Here is a 21030-nt window from a genome sequence, read left to right as displayed (position 1 = left end):
GAAATTCTAAGCATCACCATGTATGTGCACAGTATAAATTACTCTAAAGCTCACAACTTACTCCTTGCTCTTAAAGTTTTTGAATAGCTTCTGACAAAAGGCAATAAAATTCAACCTGACGTATAAAATGCCATAATTCAAAACAAAGTTAAAAATGATCTACTACAAGTATAACAGGAGAGAGAAGAAACCCAGAACCCATTTTTTAAACACTTAAGCCAAATAACCACATTGTACTTGCTTAATGATAAATGTTTAAAGAATGTTTTCTCTATCCTACATCAGCTTCCCAAAGATTGTTCCATTACCAGTTAACTAGACAATACAGGCCACAGAGTTGCCCTGCTGTAAATATTTGCTGAATGAATTTATACAAGTCAGAAGAACCAGGAGTCATAACTAACTTAAAATTAAGAAGTTAAGCCTAAACAGCAAATGATACATTTTATATTTAGTAGGTACTTGACAGTAAATATTAATGTGAAGTATAGTTTTCTAAGATCAGAATTCCCTTTTAAAAGCAATGGAAATTATGTTTTATGTGTGTGTAGATTAGGAGAGCCAAGGTTATATAAAACTAGCATGATCTATTATTCTAAAACCAAAGTCTATCAACTTTGAGTTTGCAACCATCCTTTATTTCTGACAAAGCAATTTCAACATGAACATCACCAGACGAAATGTTCATAAAAACATTATTATAAGGTCACACTCAACCTGACCTAAATAATCATATCATCAAAGGAAGAACTCCACTTTAAAAATTCTTGCTATATACACAGAAGAGTCATCATCACTAATTATAGTTTTTGATTATTCTTCAGGAAGCACATGTTTCCATGAAAGATAATATCAAATAGTTTCTCAAAATGCACTACAACATGGTTCCATATTAACATTAGACAAACTATGCAATGATAATAAGTGTGGCAGGCATTATATAAGTGTGTACATATATATGAGTGTATAAAACATAATAAGCACTTAATTTGTGCAAGGCAGTATTTTGAATACTTGATTAATAAGGTTATGGGAGACTTCATGGATATGGCAAAGACAGGATTAGTCTTGAAAAAGGCTTTTGAAATGGATAAATGGAAAGGGTCCAGGAACATCACCTACTCTAGGACTTTGCTTCTACAAGTGTGGACTGACTGGGGATCAGCAGCAAAGGCATCCCCTGACAGCTTGGGAGGAATGCAGAGTCTCAGGCCCCACCCCAGACCTACTGAATGAGAAGATTCCATCTTATTTTCATGCATAGTAAAGTTTAAGAAGAGCTGCTTTATGAAAATAAGGTGAGTACACATAGAGCAGCAAGAACATACAGTAAGGGCAAGTGTGGGGAAAAAAGTAACTTGAAAGCAGGAATGTAAAGGACAACAGGGAATGCAATGTAGGTAATATTTTGAAAAGTATTAATGTGGTTTTTCTCCTTTGCATTTACATGAATAATGGGGGAAGAGGCAGACAGGATGCATTAGTGCCATAAGACAGAAAAGGGATGAGTACAAGGCATACTTTCCAGGCATCCACAGCACAGGCAGGGTAATCAGTGGCTCAGGAGAACCTGCAAAAGGTGGATGCAGATAAGGGAAGCAGGCAATGCCTCTCCCTGGACCTCCTCTTCAGTCCAAGTTTTCAGAAGTGAACGGATGTCAAAGAAGATAAAGAAATGGAAGCCTATGTGGGATCCTGTGAGAAGAAAGTCGCTTAGGCAGCAACACATCCAAGCGGCCTGGCAAAGTGATTAAGCAGAGGGAATGCCTGAGCTCATCTCCCCCCAGCACCGTGTCACCCCTGCAGAATGCACACAACGTGTAATTTTCCACAAGTTTGGGGTGAGCAGAGAAGGAGAGCACTCAAGATAGCTAAGAGCCTGGCCACCTCCCAGCTCTGCTGCAGAGGGCTGCTCAGCAAAACAGAGATGGGGAGGCACAAAGGAGGGCCGAGGCCGTACGGGAGATGGTCCTGGCTGTGACCTAAATGAGACACAGTGGACCAACAAGGATACTCACATTTCAGCAGTGATGCCAGCAGACAAGAAACAAGCAGGCTGCAGGGGCAGGGACACGATGGAGGTCAATGAGGACCCCCAAAACAGTACTGGGAGACCACCATCCCACCACCTACCTCTCACTTACCTCTCATCCTGAGCACAGTCTATATGAGCAAAGGATGGAGGGAGGCAAAAACCCACACTGTAAGAAGGGAAAGCCTAAGTTCAGTATTGCTGGAGAATAAAAAGTGAGGCAGGAAAATAAGGAAAATATTTAGAAAGATGAAGTCAGTGGAGCTTTTGACTAACTGGGTATGAGGGCAAATCAGAAGTCAAGGATTAATGGTGCCACACTAAGGAAGAAAACAGGAAGAAGGAGAAAGTGGCTGAATAAGGGGGAGAGAGATGCCACCTTTGGTTTTGGAATACTGCCTTAAGGAAAACTAGAACTAAACCTACCTCCACTCTCCACTCTTGAGACTGGAAGGACAACTGCAGCCCATCCGGTTGCACAGGATTCACACAGACAACGTGCTGGTTACTGTCTGCTCATGATACAAAATAACAGGACACAATCTACCTATCACGAGATGCAGTCAAGAGATTGAAAGTAGCTGAACCCCAAGGACTTCAAATAATAGAATTTTCACAGAGAGACTATATAGTATCATGAAAGCAACTTTTTAAAAAAGCTAGAAAACAGAATAAAAAACTAATTATAAAAGAAAGATTAGAAATAGTTTCCAGAAAAACTTTCCATTACAATTAAAAGTTCAAAACATCAAAATGCAGATTAGGCTATCACTGGATAGAAAAAGTGAATGAAAAGATATGCAAGCAGCACAAAAAGGTAAGATAAAAATCTGGAGAGAGGTGGAGAGATACAGAAGTTGGAATGAGAAGTCTAACCTAATTATTAAAGAAACCCCAGAAGACAGAGAATAGCCACAAGATATTATCTTTTAAAAAATATGTTGGTGTGGGTTACATAAGTGTCTTTTATTTCTCAGTGCTTCTATATCATTGCAAAAGCCCACAATTTTAAAATAAAAAGCAATTTAAAGAGTGAATGGAAAGTGAAGTAAAAATGGGAATGCAGCCTGACATTTGAGCAGTTTAGATGAAAAAAAACTAGAGATTAAAAATTATTTATGGTGAGTATGAACAGTTTTGCTTGGATTTTATTACTTTCTATGTTGGGCATGACTAGAGGGTGTTTACAGACAAGGACATAGCAGTCTTTAAATAAATGTGAAGATGGTAGAGAGAATCAGAGTGGATAGAAAGGTCTTGGAGACAAGAGAGGATGAACAAATAGCAGCAAGTAAAGAGTGCTGGCCTTGAATTGGGGGAGAACCATCTCACCAGTTCTGGCGACTTCACTGACCAGCACTACCACTTTCTACAGTCACAACACATCCCCTGCATACATTCTTGATCTTGTTGCTGATTACACTGATATGCTCAGTTTGTGAAAATTCAATGGATCAATTTTAAATTGTATAGAAATAAATGTCATTCTTAAAATTGGACTGACTTCAGAACTACTAATAAGAAGGCAATTTTCTACTAACTCTTATTATATTGATCTTAACTGTGGTTTACTTACAGGTTCTGTGCCTCTTGAATACCATGAAAGGTTGTCAAATAAGAGGCATTAGCCCAAACAAGAAAAAATATAATACAGATTAGATAAGTAAATTACTGGAAAATAATTCAGGACGGTACCTTAGAAAAGGCCAGGTAAACAGAAGGAATTCTAGGTAATTCAAAGCTATGTCTTAAGGGACTCATTTGAAAAATTATTAAAAGGCATAAATACCATCACAGATTTAATGCTTCATTGTTTCCATATCAAGGTTACTACCACTTTTTAAGAGATTCTTCTCTCTTTAAAGTAAATTTATGTTACTTCTGGAGTTTTATTATGAATCTCTTTGAGTCATCAGTACAGGGAATTTCAGGAAAGTTTTTAAATTTGTGGGAAGTAATCAAATTTCCCTGAGAAATGGCACAGTCACTTCAATCAACTCAAATTATGTTTCATAATTTGTACTAACAGCTTTGCTTTAGTTTCAAAAAGGAGAAAAATAAAGTTTGCAGGAAATTACTGCATTTACTCTAAAAATCGGTAATAAAACGGAGAGAAAATTACTTTTAAACCATTTGTAAAGTATTCCAATTACTTAAAATTCACTATCTATAGAATTCCTAAAGTTGTACAGATATTTACCAAGTCTATTCCCAGTGGGGAGACTGTTAACAGAAATCCAAGTCTCACAAGGAAGCTATGGTGGGATCAGGAACTAGTAATTGATTTTACACTTCTTAAAGTCTTTGCTATGTACACACCCTTTGCTAAGAGCCAAGAAAAGGATTTAACATTTATTACCATATATGGATCAAACTGCAAGGAGGGAGAGGAAGAGGGCTGACCCCAAAGAGTCTCTAAAGAATTCATAATAACAGTTTATATGTATTAAGAACAGTTTACATTTACTAAGCAATGCCATGAACTAAGTACCTAGGATACATTAGCTTACTCTGCCCCCAGTCCTATGAGGTAGGTATACTTATTATCTGGCATTCATAGAAAAGAACGCTGAAGCTTAAGAAGTGGGATAACTTGCCCAAGATCTCAAGGAAAACATTTTACTGACAGAGTTCTAGGTCAACTGGCCTTCCCTGTCTAGAAAGTCTCCCTACAGAGCTAATAAACCTTGGAAGGATAAAATTCCTTATACATTGAGAACGTAAGAAAACTATAGATAGCAAACTCTCTTCTACATTGTAAGTTTCTGTACAACACAGAGCTTACAGCCAATCAGGATCACAAAATAAACTCAGAAATACAAGAAGGACACGGACTGATTTATAACCACCACAATTTCAGAGACACATGCCACCTCCATCCTCACACCCACCCCCAAGGTCAACAATGAAGACCACAATATATTAAAGCTTACCTCTCCTAGTATCTATTACATCATTTCTTCCCTATTTGCCACTATGAGGAATTATTTTTATGTACATACTTTATTCCCCTAAGTCAACTGTAAATTCTCTTAAGGATCTGGTAAACCTAAGGCATTAACTCAATAAGAATATTACAGAAAGCACGTTGCAAATGCCACTGCTAGTAATTCTCACCACATAAGGATAGGCAAAGGCATAAAGAAAGAACAGACACTGGGGACTTCTGAGCTCCCTGCTGGTTCCTGAAAGCCGAAGTTACAATCGCACCGTCCCATGCAACAGATGCAGCAGTGAGAATACATTTAATGCACTGTTGTATTATTTGAATGAATTTTAAGAAAGAACCCAAATAACGTGAAATAGCAATGCGACAATCCTGTTTAAAACAAAGTGTCTGGAATATGCAAATATAAAAATCATGTTTCACTCTAACACTTAATTTACCAAGTCACAATATTTTTCTGATCATACAACCAGAGTTGGGTTCCCCACCTTCATTTCTTAGCACTATGTGAGAAGTAAGGTAGTACATTTTAGTCCCTAATCAGCAAGTTAAAAAAGAGATAAATGGTGATAATATCACTGAGACAAAATTCACTAAGGCACATCCAAGGCATAAAGAAAATGTATCAACTTTTCCCTTTAAAGGACAATTAGTCAAAATTAATGTTTTAACATTAACCTAATTAGCCATTCATTTAATCAACATTTATAAAAAGACCATGTGCCCCCCATTCGGTGATAAAATGAACAGGATTCATGGAGCCAACCCCACAGACAGATGCAACAGACAGTAAAAAGTAAGTGCACAAGATGATTTCAAAATAGTATAATTAGGAAGGGAGAAGAAGGAAGACTAATTCAGACTGGATGGTCAGGAAAAACTTCACTGGAGTAGAGCAAACAAAGACAAGTCTTTTCTTTAACACTATGTCTGCAGTGAAATACCATGGGTTCAGTATGAAGCACCAGGAACTGGTGGATTTGCTGTTACCATGACAGTCACCAATACAAAGAACTAAAAAATATAAAATTCCAGTCATTATGCATTCCTTGAATTTATAGATGAGATATTAAGTAGTCTATCTAGATAAGTGGGGAACTGCTCCCAACAAATACTAAAAATGTGAAAAGGGCTTTGGAATTTGTCAATAGGGCAGAGGCTTAAAGAATTTTGAGCATGAGCATGAGCAAAAAAAGCCTAGATTGCACTGACACATGTTAAGTTTTCTCTAGTGAGGGGTCAGAAGGAAGTTAAGGAATATGATCTTAGAAAATACCTACACCGCCATGAATGGACTGTTGATAGACTTATGGACTTTAAACGTGCTGGTGAGGACTTGGATGGACAAGAGGAATCTGTCATTAGAAACTGGAGGAAAAGGTCTCCTTGTTATAGAGTGGCAGAAATCTTGAGTGAATTATGCCCTATTGAGTGGAAAGCAGAACTTGTAAGCTATGAATTTGGATATATAGATGAGATTTCCAAGCAAACTGTTGAAGGTGTGATCTGTTTTTTTCTTGCTGGTTTTAGTAACACAAGAGCGGAAAATGATAAATTAATAGAGTATTAATGAAAGAATGCTGTCATATCACCATATAGACAAGAAACACGCTGATAAAATTACTCAGCAACAAACATGTGCTACCTTTCATTGAAAAGAAAGGAAACTCCAAGGGTGGAGTCCAGTGCCCAGAAAGTGGAGCAGAGTCACAGAGCATTATTCCTAAGCTTTGGAACCTAATGTAGTTTGGAAAATGCATGGGACTGATGACTTGTTCTTTCCACTTTCTCCCTTTTTTAATGGGAATGTCTAACTGATATCCTATGCCTGTCTTGCAATTATATTCTAGGAGGAGATAATGTGTTTTCTGGTTTCAGAGGTTCATGGATGAGAGGGGTTTTGTCTCAGTATGGATTTTACCCAAATCTCATCCATTCCTGAGTTAGTTATGAGATCTGGATGAGGTTTTGGATATTAAGTTGATACTGTAATGGGTTGAGACTTATGGAGATGTTGAAATGGGGGTAAATGCATTTTGCACATGGACATACATGACTCTGTGGGTGCCAGAGGGCAGTAGGTGGAGAGCAGAGTAACAGCCCTCAAAGACACCCATGCTCCCATCCTTGCAACCTGTGAACATGTTACCCTACAAGGCAAAAGGAACATTGCAGATAAGATTTAGATAAGAATCTTGAGACAAGGCTGTGATTATCTAGGTGGGCCCAATGAAATCAGCATCCTTACAAGTGTAAGAGGAAGGTGGGACAGCCATGCTACAAGAGAAAGACTCCACCAGCCATTGGTGGGCTTTGAAGATGGAGAAAGGTGCCATGAGCCAAAGAAAGCAGGTAGCCTCTCAATAGAGGTTAGAAAAGGCAAAGTAATGGATTCTCCTCTAGGGCCTCAGAAGAAAATAAGCCCTGCTAACATCCTGGGTTTATCCCGGGAAAACCATTTTGGACTTCTGATATCCAGAAATGTAAAGTTAATAAATTATGCATGCTTTTAAGCCGCAAAGGGTATGGTAATGAACATTCATTTTAAATTATTTTTGCCTACTTCTATTAAGGTTTTTAATTAGTATTTAACAAGTTGTGACAGAAAGCCTAAGCACTACAAGATGAGGGGCAGCTGACCTTAGCTCATACAGCTCAAATGCCACCTGGGATCTGAGCTTCACCAATGTCACACTCTGGGAAGTTACACTTTGGGGAGCTGCATGCCAGAACATGTGACCAAGAAATATGTGACCTAGAAATGTGACAAATACATTTGGTCTTCCCATGTGACTTTGTGTTATCTTGAATTTTCCAAGGCATAAGAAAATAAAAAATAAGACTCTGGCTGGATATTCAATTTTTGTTTAAAGAAACTTGTAGCTATCTTTTTTCAGGTTTAAATACTCCCACTAAGTCCTATGAGACAGGCATTATATTTTCTGTTTTCTAATAATTTCCACTAAGTCCCATAATATAGGCATTATAATTTCCTATCATTGATAAACTTAACATGATTCATGCTCTTTATTTATGGCTAAAAGAGGCAAAAAAGAAACATCAGGAAATGAGATCTTTACAAAGTATAATTTTTTTTAAGGATTAACACTGCAACATGGCAGACCCTCCTCCAACAAATATTCATTGCCATTTTCTCTCATCTCTCTAACTTATCAAATAATATAATGACTGTGAAAAGTTCTCACAAATATGGGAAGAGAGTCTTAAACCAAACAATTTGCTTTGACATACTATATGCTTATTTTGATCACCACCTACTGTTACTACTCCCCTTCTGTTTACACTGTTTGGCAGGGGAGTTATTTATTCCCACCCATACTAGAAATGGCAAAGTATATGGTTTCTATTCTAGGTAAGTCCTAATTCTACACAATGAAGAACTAACTACACAGCAAAGTAAATGGGTTGTCAGGGATACCGGGATGACCTACAAAGAGTCTGCCCTTAAAGTGCTCACACTAATGGGGGGAAGGCAGGGCATAAGCCTGAACCCCATCAGAAACCCAAGTGCAAACGTGCTCTGTCATGTGCCCACTGTTCCTGCTTGGAGAAGGAGGGTGCCCTGAGGAAAAGAGTGTAAGGAGTACCTATTCTGTAGGCAATGGGGAAGTCAACAGAAGTTCTCAGCAACAGATGAACTTGGTACCTAAGGTAGGAAGAAGAGGCTAGGGGCAAAGACCAGAAGCAGGGAAGCCTACTGGGATCAGGCTGCTGGGGCAGAGGACAACTTGCTCTGCAAATGTGAGAATGAAAAAGAGAAGATACAGAAAACTCAGCCCTCTCAAACCATAGTTTAATACCACCTGTGGCTTCTACCAAAGTAACTGCTAATACAAGGTACACGTGTGCGAGGCACAGCATCCCTTTTGAAACACCAAGTCCGTTTATTTACAGAAATGGGATTTCTGACATCTAAGATCCTCAGCCAATTCTAAGGAAAGAGCTAAAGCTGTGCAAAACCCAAAGTCCTGCAATGCCATAATTTCTCAACTAAAGAAGTCACAGGGCAAGTTTAAAGGGGCCAAAAGAGATTAAAGAGGTAGTTTCTCAAACAGCTGGTTGGTGGAAGCAATGTAAAAATATTCACCAAGCAGAGGAGATCTAATTCCTCACTTCACTTTGGCTCAGTCTGTATTTGTAAACCAAACTAAAGAAGAAAATAAGGGTGTGGATTTCTGTTTGTGAGAATGAGAAGAATGGAGAGGAGAATTAAAAACTCAAAGCTTTAGTGTGAAACGATTCATGAAGAATTCATTAAAGTTTAAATTTTATATCATCTAATCCCTTCTATCTTCAAAAATTATAAAGTAATATTTAATAAGTAGCCATATATACAAAAGTTTCACTGAAACAGCAGCCTAGGCCTTATGATACTACCCTTCATAGGAAGATAAACTCTAGCATCCTCAACGATATCCCCAAGACAATAAGCTATATATAATAAAAGAAAACTTTCACTATTAAAATAAGTTTCTCTATTTAGGATTACTATTCTAATACAAAAGCCCAAAAACTAAACCTAAAGATTTGAACTACCCAAACTCTGACCTAATTTCCTTTAGGTCAATGATTAGACTAAGTCCACTCTTTTTTTTATGGTCTGATTCACTGCACTTAGTAAGGATAGTGAATTACTTCTGATTTTAAAAAAGGAATAAATTATAATAGGCACTCAGTACTCAAATCTTTTTACTAATAATGTGTATCTCATAACCCAGATGTCTAATAAGACAATATACACATGCCTTAAGAAAAAATGCAATATAATATATTGACTCATACTTATAAAAGTTTTTTGCCTTAAATGAAAAAATTATTTACTAAGAAAAAGAAAGTAATTAAAGAGGAAACGATCTGATGTAAATGGAAGTGACACCGGTTATTGGTTATCTAGAAACCATTTTTCTATCTCTGACTCAGTTGCCATGCTTTATATGTACTGATTTCACTTGCACTGCCTACACATATGACTTTAAACATCCAAAGAACCATCGAAGGTCAGCACTTCACTACTAGAGTCGAATGAGGAAACAAAAATGTTTGCAAACATTCCAAGAATTAAGATTTACGAAATAAGTAAGCCAGCATTTTGTTTATAGGAAGTAGGGTGTTGGAACCCTGAACAAAAGGGTAGAGTGGGAGCAAGGCAGTTAAGGACGAAGAGGAGGGACAGCTGGGCCAACAAGACAGGGATATATATCATAGGATATCTACAGAGAGATGTAAGAAAAAGCAAAAAACTAAAGCTAGAAAAGACAGCTCAAGGAACTCAGTTACCTAAAGATTTTTTAAAATCATTTTTGAAATCTTTCTAACGTTATTGGTATGGAGAAACAGAAGCTCCCTTATTTCTTCTGAAAATCACCACTCTGCTATACCTTTCTCTTAACTTTCAGTATAGCTGGATGTAGAGATGCAACTTCTTTCCTAACTATATTTATTAATCTCGAACAGCAGTTCTCATCTGAGGTTAATTTTTGCCCCCAGGGTACATATGGGGATCTCTAGAGAAATATTTGAGGGTCACAGGTTGAGGGGGCTGTTCTGGCATCTGGTGGGAAGAGGTCAAAGATGGTGCTAAACCTTAAAAACGCACGACAAAGAACTATCCTGTTCAAAATGCCAGCAGCGCTAAGACTGAGAAACGCTGCTCTCTTTTAAACATAAGCAAAACCCAACTCCTTGGACCTTTAACCTAGTCCATGTCTCTAACAGACATCTAATTCGAGCATAAAATAACACCAGAGGAGTCATTTTTCAATTGCTTAAAACATGGTGGATGGCTGACTCAAACTAGAGTCACGCTGAAAGAATATATCCGGGCAGGAGAGCAGGAAAAGAAGTTTTTGATTCTCCTTTTGTTTCATTTTTGTCTCAAGCACATTCGGTTCATAAAAGGAGTATCTACATACATCCTTATCAAGGTATGTCTCTTCTCTGCTCAATGCACAAAAAATACACTGACCTCGGCAAAATACAGTTATTTCTTACCAATATAAACACTTAGGTAAGCAGGATTAACTGAGAAAGATTTACGCTGGAGGTGAAGGTGAAGAAAGCCACCCAGGTTTTTCAAATGCAAAGTTATTTCACAGTTTGCTCGCAAAATGACGCACCTCATTATTACTTTTAGTCATGCCAAGTTTGCTGCTTCTAAGCCTACTAGTAATGGAGAAAAAAACCCACCATTTTTCCTGCAGTCAGTAAACCAATGAAACAGCAGCTTACAGAAAAGACGTTTGTGCAAGATTTCTCCTTTATTACAACTGTTATAAAAGCAATCACTGAAGTGCAAACCAAGATTCTGAGATGTCTTTCATCTACCTAAATATCTATGGAGGGAGGGAGAACATGCAACAAAAGAAAACCCGAACTCATAGACCCACAGATCTTATGCTGTGAATATTTTCCTAATGTACCCTCAGTCAAAACCCTGGCTTACTCTTTTTATGTTCTCCCTCTTGAAACAACTGGAAAAGACGTCCACATAGCGTTTCACCAAGAGAATACTAAGAACAAACAGAAGCCCAGTTGGTGTGTAGCTGGCAAATCTCCTTCGTCAGAAACCGTGGCAGCTGAGGGAATCCTGCGTGACCCTTTTGCACCTTTCACACCGGTTTTCACTGCTCCAGTATCTGCCTCAACTACTACAGAGAAAATGTTACCCAACTCTGGCGGCTTCCAGATCCCCACAGTAATTAAAATTAAGCATCCAGCGTAGCCTCCTTCCTTATGCAAGGTAAATATGTAAGGTGGTCCTTTACCACTTACTGAGCAGCCATAGGAAGTTAACCGGAAAAAAACATTTCAATCCCACGAAGGCTCCACAAAAGGTGCACTGATTTCACAAAATGAGGCATTCTAGACCTGGGAAAAACCACCACCGCGACACGACACTTTGCAGGAGGGTTTGGGCCGGGGGTGGGGGGTGCTTTAACTTCCCGGCCGCGAACGCCCCTTCACCTTTCCAGGCTGAGCTGACTTCAAAGGGAAAGGGTTCACTCGCGCTGCGCTCCTCGGCTCCCGGCGGGGCGCACACGGAGGCCAGCGAGGAAGTGGAGCTTCTGCCCAGCGCGCGCGAGTTCCCAGCGGCCGGGGTGAGAGAGGGCGCGGGCCGGGAGTGGAGCATGCCAGGCCCGGCAGCGCCCCTCCGCGCAGCGGGACGCACCCTCGGCCGCCGGCGCCCCGGCCCTCCGGTGTGCCAGCGAGCCCAGCCCCGCGCCCGCGGCCCGCGCCTCACCGAGCAGCAGGAGCTTGACCTCGCGCGCCGCCTTCTCGCCATCCTCGCGCAGATTCCGGTCAATCATCTTACTCCGCTCCACCGCCGCCTTGTCCTCGGCGCTCAGCGTGCAGCCCATGGTGCCGGCAGCGAGCGCCCGCCGCTCCCTCCGCGCTGTCCCCGGACAGGTGAGTCTTTCCTCCGGCTGCCGGCGATGCGATCTGCCGCCGGCCACACCACCCCGGCACTTCCTCAACGGAGCAGGAGAGCGCCGCCTGCAGGGGAGCAGGCAGCCCCGCGCGGCTGTGCCCCGCGGCCGGCTCGCTCCAGGCTCCCCGCGCGCCCCCGCAGTCCCGGGTACTGAGACTCCGGCGTCGGTGACTACCGCCTCCCGCCTCGGCCGCGCCGCAGCCTCCAGAAGCCGCCGAGCTGGGCGTCCGCTTGACGCCGCGGCCCCGCCCCTGCCACCGCCCCTCGACCACTCCCAGCGCGCTCCCGCGCACGTGCCCCCGGACGGCGCCCCCTCGGACGGGAGCGCGCGGGCCGGCGCCGCGCGGCCCCGAGAACCGGACCCCGCCCCGCGCGCGCCCCCGGAAGCGGCCCGAAGCCCCGCACCGGCCAGCTCGCGTCGGCACCTCGCTTCCTCCGCGGAAGTGGGTGAATGTCTTCCCGTGTACTCCCTCGCCCCGAGGGGCTGTGCGGACCTAAACCCTCGGGGTGCGGGAGGGAGAGCTGCCAAAGTTGCAAGCTGGAAAAAGCCGGGGCTGGGCGTTTGAGCATGCCCAGCTCCGGCAGCCGCGCAAGGGTTTGCCGAATGTAAGCCCTGCCGGCTGGCCTTCGGGGCTGTGGGAAAGGGAGCGGAAGGGAATGGAACCTTGGTGAAAGCAGAGGGGGGCCTGGGGAACAGGAAAGTCGGGGAGAGGGGTAGGAGGTCAACTTTTACCCTCCTTCCGTGTACCTTTCCTTCCATCCTTACCTCCTTCCTCCGTTCTCAAAATACTTTTCACAAGCAGAGAAGGATTTCCTCATATCCTGAGAAAACGTGAGACAAAGAATCAAAGAGCAATAAAATACACCCTTACTAACAAATCTGCTCCACACCATAACTGAACTCTTCTGGGGCGGCTTCTAAGATTCCGAGCCAAGTTTTGAATCAGTATTTATGACAATGTTAGTAAATCATAAGCCACCAGGCAAGCAGGCCTTAGCTTCCTCACCTGTGAAGTGGGATGGAGTTGATCCACATTATTGCTCCATTCCTCTAGCTCTAACTGGTCTGGGGGAGATAAGCGCCTGGGGCTTGCAGAGCATTGCACCTGTGGGTAAAACTGCAGTGTTTCCAGAATCTCTCACCCCGCCTTAGTATATCTCCATATCAGTAGGTGTTTCCAAGGGGTGGAGAGAAGTGGTACATCTCCATATCAATAGGTAATTGGGAGGGGGGGCGAGGGCAAATCCGGACCAGAGAGGTTGGGTGGGGCCCCCATTTTGCAGCCTGATGGTGAAAGAAACGGGAGAACAGAAGTGGACCACCACTTGTAAGCAATAAACGGGTTTCTCCCACTTTATTTCTCCCTTTGACTGATTTTGGTTCAAAGGTATTTTGCCCTGGTTTGGGAAAATATTTTCCCCCGGGTTACACCACCCAACTTCCAAGAGTGGAATGAATAAACATAGGCTAAGGTCTGCTCTCTCCCTGTCACTTGTGCTATGCCTTTCTCTTACAGACATCACAGGAAAGTTGACTGATTAGAAGAAGGAGATTGTAGCAAAGAAAACCATTTTTGATGTATTAAAAATTAGGAAACTGCTCTTTGGTTACCATCTGGAAGTTTTGTTCTCCAGGAACCATTTGTAAAAACTGGGCTTGAGTTTTCCTAGAAGGTAGGACTGAGCTGATGCTACAGGCAGAATAGCTTTTGAGTGGGTCAGTTAAGCCAGGCCTGTGGGCTACCAGAGATTGCCAGGTTCCTCTTTACTGGACATGCCCTTTCTTGTTTTCCTACAATAGTCAGTGTTGCTGGGCAAAAAAGATGCAATTTCAAGAACTGCCTCAACTTTTTCTATAACAGCAAAAAGGAGCAAGCCTGAAATTGACCCTCTTGGTATTTCTTGGCACTCTAAATGTTGATGCTTTTCAGAAACTCTGCAATTAAGACTTGATGGGGTGAACTTTCTATGTAGTGTTTTTGTGTATTGGCCATTTTTTATTATCTGTTGTCTTTCCTATAAGCTTCAGGCCATACAGAGTGTGGGACCGACAACTGCAGGGACAAAGGAATTAATCGTGACTCTCTGTGGAAATGAATACAGATCTTATGTTTTGGAGTATGGGAGGTATAACCAAATTATACACATTACTTCTCTCACTGGATAAACTCTTCAAGTAGGTGAGGAGTTAAAATATAATATGTGGATTAGGAAGAAATGAAAATTAGCTTTATATGAAGTTAAACTTCTGAGAGTATGCAGAGTAATGGAGTGACCCATATGGGGTGAAATTCCAAGAGAAGAAAGTTTTGAAAAAACGTTTGAAGGAAGCCAAGGCTGGGGATTGGTGGGGAGTTTCAAGGGGTATGTATTGGTCAGCTTGGGCTGCCATGACCAAAAGCCCATGGATGGGTAGCTTAAACAACAGGAATTTATTTCTCACAGTTCTGGAGGCTGGGAAGTCCAGGAGCAAAGTACAAACCAGTTCACTTCCCCGGTGAGGACTCTTCTCAGCTGTCGGACAGCCCCCTCCTTGCTGTGTCCTCCCATGCGGAGAGGAAGAGTTCTGGCCCTTTTCCTCCTCTCATAAGGACTGTAATCCCATCATGGGGGCCACACCCTGCACCTCATCCAGACCTGATACCTCCCAAAGGTATCCACCTCCAAATAGCATCATACTGTAGTTAGGGCTTCAACATATGAGTCTGAGGGACACAAACATTCAGGTCCCAACAGGGCGCATTTTGTTTGAGAGGAATAACCAGCTAAAAGGATTAATATGCAAAGTAGGTGTTGGAGAAAGCAATTGTTTTATAATTGAAATGTAGTTTGGCTGTAAAGAATGATAGTAAGTGTGGGATAAAATCGAAACAGATTTAAACATTAAGGTAAAGAATTGAACTTTATACAATGGGTACTAAGTGTCCCTTACATTCTCCTGTGTTGAGTAAAAAGTATTTTAAAAAAGTAATCTTTTACCCAACAGAACAAATGGATTACCAACAAGTGGATTGTATTAGTAATCCAGATATGAGTAGTAAGAGTCACTTAAACTAATAACTTTCATAATTACGATTTTGTAAAATGTGGTTCAACAACCTTGTCAAGGAGGTGGAGCAGATACTAACTCATCTATTTTATAGACAGTTAAATTGTAATACAGAGGTTAAAGCAATCTACTTCAGAGTACTGTTTTCCCTTCTGGACATCATATTTTTAAACAAGTATATTGAGGTATAATTCACATACCATATAATTTATCCATTTAAAGTATACAATTAAGTGGCTTTTAGTGTACTCACAGAGCTGTTCTACCATTATGGTGACCAGTTCTAGAATGTTATCACCCCAAAAAGAAACCCCATAGCCATTATCCCTCCAATCTTTCCACCCCTCACTCCCCACCCCTGAGACCTAGGCAACTGCCAATCTACATTCTGTTTCTTTAGATTCACCCATTCTGGACACTGTATATAAAAGTATGTGGTCTTTTATGACTGACTTCTTTCACTTAGCATAAGGTTTTCAAGGTTCATCCATGCTGTAGCATATGTCATACTTCATTTCTTTTTTTGCTGAATACTGAACATCAATGTTAAGACTTAGAGATACGTTAGATGACAAATTGGGACATATTCAGCTGAGAGCATCTAGGTCTTAAAGTAACTCCAAACTGTGTTATTAGGAATAATTAAAGAAACTGTGGGTATTTAATTTAGGAATGAAAAGATACAGAATGACATGACAGCCATTTCCAAATTACCAAAGACATATCACAAATCAGAGGGAGTAGACATATTTTGTCTGGCTTCAAGGTAGTAGATTTAGAAGAAAGATTTGAAAGAAAGCTATAGCAAACAAATTTTACCTTGATGTGAGAAAAAATGGTTTTCTTCCAAGGAAAATAGACAACCTTAGAAACTCTTCCATTCTTGACTAAAATGTAGAAAATCTTGACTGGGTGATCAAATATTGGGAAAGATCTAGAAATAGATAAACTTTTAGGATACCCTCCAAACTTGAGAGATTCAGTATTTCTCAGAAATCAAATGGGATTAGAGTGAGAACTGAGATTAAAATTCAGAAATTCCTTCTGGCCTCCAACCTTTTCCCAACTCATCCTGCCTTCAGGCAAACAAGCCGAAGTGGGAAAAGAGAGTTTATCTGAGATTTGTTGATGGACTAGTGTGGGGATAAGGAGGAACTACCCAAGAAGGCAGAGGCACATGTCCACAAAGAGAGAACCAAAAGCACGATGGGACCACTGTCTGGCTTTAGGTCAGAAACAGACATGGCATGTGGACACCTCTCCATTGTTGACACTGAGGTTTTTGCTTTCTAAATAAAAAGGGTTTGGGGAGAGGCCAGGAATAATTAGTAGAGTAGAGGGGCTAGCATGGCATCTATACCCTGCTATAGTTAGAAACATGAAGGCCCCAAACCCAAACCATGTGTATTAGAGCTGTTGTGAGATTCTGAGCAAAGTGTGAAAAACAGGAACCCATTGAATTACTACTGAGAGACTTTATAAGACAAGCAGCACTCACTGGGTGTGCAGATTACAGCTTTGTGGGGCAGAGAATGCACAGAGGCCATCGTCTCTGCACAGAACTGCCACTACTCAGGCGCCAGAGCACTGATGGACTGAAAAATCCAGAGACAGAGCTTCCTTCGGTGCAGACATTCTCAGTGCACCGTTAGCGATGCTCAGCCTCCCTTAGGACCTTCATAGATAGTGGCCAAGAAAAAAAAGAACTGGAAAAAGGAAAAAACAGGATATCAGGCAGATTTTGACCAATTGACTTGTTTGTGTGCACATGTGAATGTAAGGCCACCGTGATGGAATCTCAGAAATATTTGGGCAACATATTTAGGAGGCTTAATTTCCTGCTGAAGGAAGTTAAGTCTTGAAGTCATTGTCAATGAGGCCAGGGAGTCTTGAGGGATATAATAGTGCATAAGTAAAAGAGGGAGAGGTTTAAGAAAAATAGGTAAAAAATGATTTCAAATGCATCAAAAAATATCCCCAAGGATCTAAAGAAAAAGAGAATTGGCAATGATGGTATGGGAGAAGAAGCCCTAGGCAGATAATCAGATAACCTAAGGGGTGATTCAAAGCTCTGTTTTCAACTCCCTATCTGTCTCGAAAAGTTCTTTAACCTCTCTAAACTGCTGTATCCCTATCTATAAAAGTGAGTGTATTAAATTAGGAAATTTGCAAGATCTCCATAATTGTAAATTCCTGTGAGTCTGTCATTTGAACAGGAGATGGTTGGCAAATACAACAAAGCACTTGGATACACACTCAGAATGCGGAGCTTAGTGAGGAGGGTTTCAAGAATTTTAACCTCAAGTGTGGTAGACACATGGAATGGTAGAAGGAGAGGTAGGTTTGCCATTTGTTGTTTCCCTTTAGGCAAGACTCTTCTCAAGTACGATGCAGGGATAGGAAAGGAAATTATTATGATACAAAAGAAAGAACATGGCTGCTCTACTTTCGGACCTCTACCTCTGATGTTTCCATCTCACTTCCTCTGATACCTCATCACCTCCAGTTTTTCAATCCCACAAAGACCTTCCATCAATGACCATTTGCCTTTTCCATGTCCCTCATGCCCTGTCATGTGCTAATTTTTCTCCCTATGCAACTTGTGTTCTCTCTTCCACCAGAACAGCCGTTCTATCACATATACCCTCAAAAGACATGAATCATTGTATTCAACAGGAAACTCATCAAATCTGGTTAAACCAACTCCTTGCCTATTTGTGTCTTCCTGTACAACTGAGCTTAACTGGAGGAAAACAGTCTCAGCAACTCCATCCTTCTATTTTCTCAGGCCAAAAACCATAATCTGGCTAAGGATCACCACCCACAGATGTACTGTACTTGGAAATAACTATGGAATATTACAGTAGCCTGCTTTCTAGTCCCTCTGCTTCCTCCATTATATTCTACTATTTTCTATCTAGCAACCAGAGTCACCTTTTAAAAATGTCATTTATATACTGTCACTCCAAAATTATCCGTTCACTTTCTGGCTTACTTAGAGAAAAATCCCATCTAAAGTTCTTATGATGACATATAAGCACTTACCTGATCTATCCAGTTCACCTCTTCTACCTCTGGCATTATTTCCTATAATGCTCCCTGTTCTCTGCAGTTCAGACTCACTGACTTCCAGGCCATTCCTTGAATTTGCCAAACACACTCCATTATTGGGCCTTTGAACTCATGTTCTCGCTGCCTGGAACACTCTTCTGATATCTGCTTGGCTCACTTCCTTATTTCATTCAAATCTCTGTTCAAAATGTCACCTTATCAAGGACATATATTCCCTAACCACTCACCTGTCACTCTTCATTCCCTTTCTATGTACTAGCACTTTTTCTTTATAATCCTCATGATAGCACACATATTTTTGTTTTTTTTTATTGCCTGTCTCCCACACCTGAATGTAAATTTAAAGTAGCTTTGTGTTTTTTGCTTACTGTTTTATCTCCAATAGCTAGAAGAGTAAATACCCATAGTAAATGAACAAAGGGGAGGAGCTGGATTTAGAGTATAAATCTAGTCTTTTAAACCATGAATTCTTTCATTCACTATAACTGAAGACCTATTATGAGCCAGGCAATGTTCTTACCCTGGGCATAAGGTGATTAAATAAGACATATTACACTGTGGGGGGGATAGGGAGATGAGATGAGATGTTAAATAAAGAGGTAAATGGATCAATTAAACAGGATACATTTTAAAAAGTTGTCGTCAGCGCAATGAAAACAGAGTGTATTACAAGACGGTATACCAGTTCAGGTCTTCACAGAAGCAGGCACCAGGACAGAATTAGACATGCAAGATATTTATTGGGGAAGAGCCTATGGAGGATGAAGGATGGGGGAGAGATGGGGAGAGCCTTCAAATGGGATGAAGCCCAATGTCTGGGGAAGGAGAGAGGGAGAGAGGAAGGGTGGGTAGGACTATCCACAGACCATGCTGCAGCTCAGAAGATCTTAGCCAGGCCCGTAGGTTCCCCCATCCCCTGGGAAGTGTTGCTCATTAGAGGCTTCCTGCTGTGGACAGAAAGGCCATGGCATAGGACCTGTATTTTGCTCAGCCTTGAACTCTAGGCAGCCTCAGAGGAGTAGGGCCTTATGCCTCCATGTGAACACTGCAGTGGATCCAGAGAGCACAGCTGGAGGCAGTTACTCTGGGGAAAGAATAGGTACTTTCAACTGAGTATTCAATGAGATCATTCTGAGGAGGTGACACTTTTGAGCTGAGAATTGGAAGACAACAAGGAAACGTATTTGGGGAAGGTTCCAATCGCTCATTGGCAAAAGTGCAAGTGCAAAGTCCCTGGGGTGGACCAGAGGTTGGCCTAATCAAGGAAGCTAACTGAACTGTAATAGCGAAGAGAGGTAAGGGCTGTGAGGTAGGCAGGGGCCACATCCTATAGAGCTTGCAGATCATTCTCATCAGAATTTATTCTAAATTGGAATTTGTAAGCCTCAGCTTCTACTTCAAAACTGGATATATCAGCAGAAGGGTTGTGATGATTAAATAACAAAATGCATAACAGTTCCTGGCACATCATGAGCCCATAATTACAGTACTTTTTCTTTCTGGTTTGTCAGATTTAGAGTTTCTGTTCTCTTACACAGAATAGGAAAAGTGAAGAGATTAGGTGGAGAGGACAACTGAAGGCTTTAAGGGCCAAGATGAGGGATTTGGATAAAATCCAAAGGGGAGAAATTACATTAAGGTCAAATTCAAGATACAGTATCCATTTGTATCTTGGAGGACATCACCAAAATTTGGAATATATTTTTCTGAGTCCTATTTGTCTGTCATGGTTCTCATGTTTCTTTTGTTGTTGAGAATAAGCCCAAGAATGAGGACATTTTTTCTCTCCCATATTTGTCTGACTTTATCAAAATTTCAAAAATGCTGTTCCAATAATCAAGTAAACCTTGAGCCATGCTTGAAGCACAGGCTAGCTTCTCAAGGGAAGAGCTACCTGGCTTTATTAAAGTCTATGTGTTTATTTACTATGTTGAATGGAAAAGTAGCTATATTGACACCTCCCCCTCAGTTTAGGCTTCCTGCTTCTTCAGCTGGTTTTCCTTCACTGTAGCTCTCTGTTTGAGCTGTGAAACTGACATGTGTCTCTTGTTCAGCTCAGCAGGAACTGCAACAGGAGGATTGATGGAGGACTGGGAGTGGGAGCCTGGCCACAGGAATTCAGGGAAGCACCGAGTGCTTTTCTGTCCTAATGACAATTATTGGCAATATTATTCCAAATGATGGTAATAAGGATTTTAGCAAGCATTTGTTGAATATCAACACCTTATTAGGCTATATATGGATAGAAGCGAAAAGGAACAAAATATATTTTATATAAATATAAAGAAATGAGCTCTTTACAAGAGTTCAGGGTCATTGAATGGGGGAAAAATCACATATGAGGGACTTTAAGCCAAGAAATTATCCAGATTTTCCATATAACCAACCACAGCAGCGGGCAAAATGGAGAGCCAATCAGTCAAATGCTAGAGATTAAATCCTCAATCTCCTGTGAGATCTGACTGGGGTAAAATACATGT

The 21030-nt window shown here is 41.2% G+C and overlaps 1 protein-coding gene across 2 annotated transcripts in view; it reads right to left on the bottom strand.

Moving 5' to 3' along the window:
- Positions 1 to 12670, bottom strand: part of GNAI1 (G protein subunit alpha i1) — a 79204-nt gene extending 66534 nt beyond the window's left edge. The window contains exon 1 of one of the 2 annotated variants that reach the window (XM_036897979.2): positions 12241 to 12670. In XM_036897979.2, the coding sequence (XP_036753874.1) occupies positions 12241 to 12358 (118 nt within the window). In that variant the 5' untranslated portion in view covers positions 12359 to 12670. Of the gene's footprint in view, positions 1 to 11771; positions 12182 to 12240 lie in introns of those variants that run through there. The other variant, XM_036897980.2, reaches the window with a different exon arrangement.
- Positions 12671 to 21030: the final 8360 nt, after the last annotated feature.

The sequence above is a fragment of the Manis pentadactyla genome, chromosome 7 (assembly GCF_030020395.1).
Source record: "Manis pentadactyla isolate mManPen7 chromosome 7, mManPen7.hap1, whole genome shotgun sequence".
Lineage (NCBI taxonomy): Eukaryota > Metazoa > Chordata > Mammalia > Pholidota > Manidae > Manis > Manis pentadactyla.
Note: the sequence above shows the minus strand (reverse complement) of the source record. Positions and strands in the feature narration are given on the sequence as shown.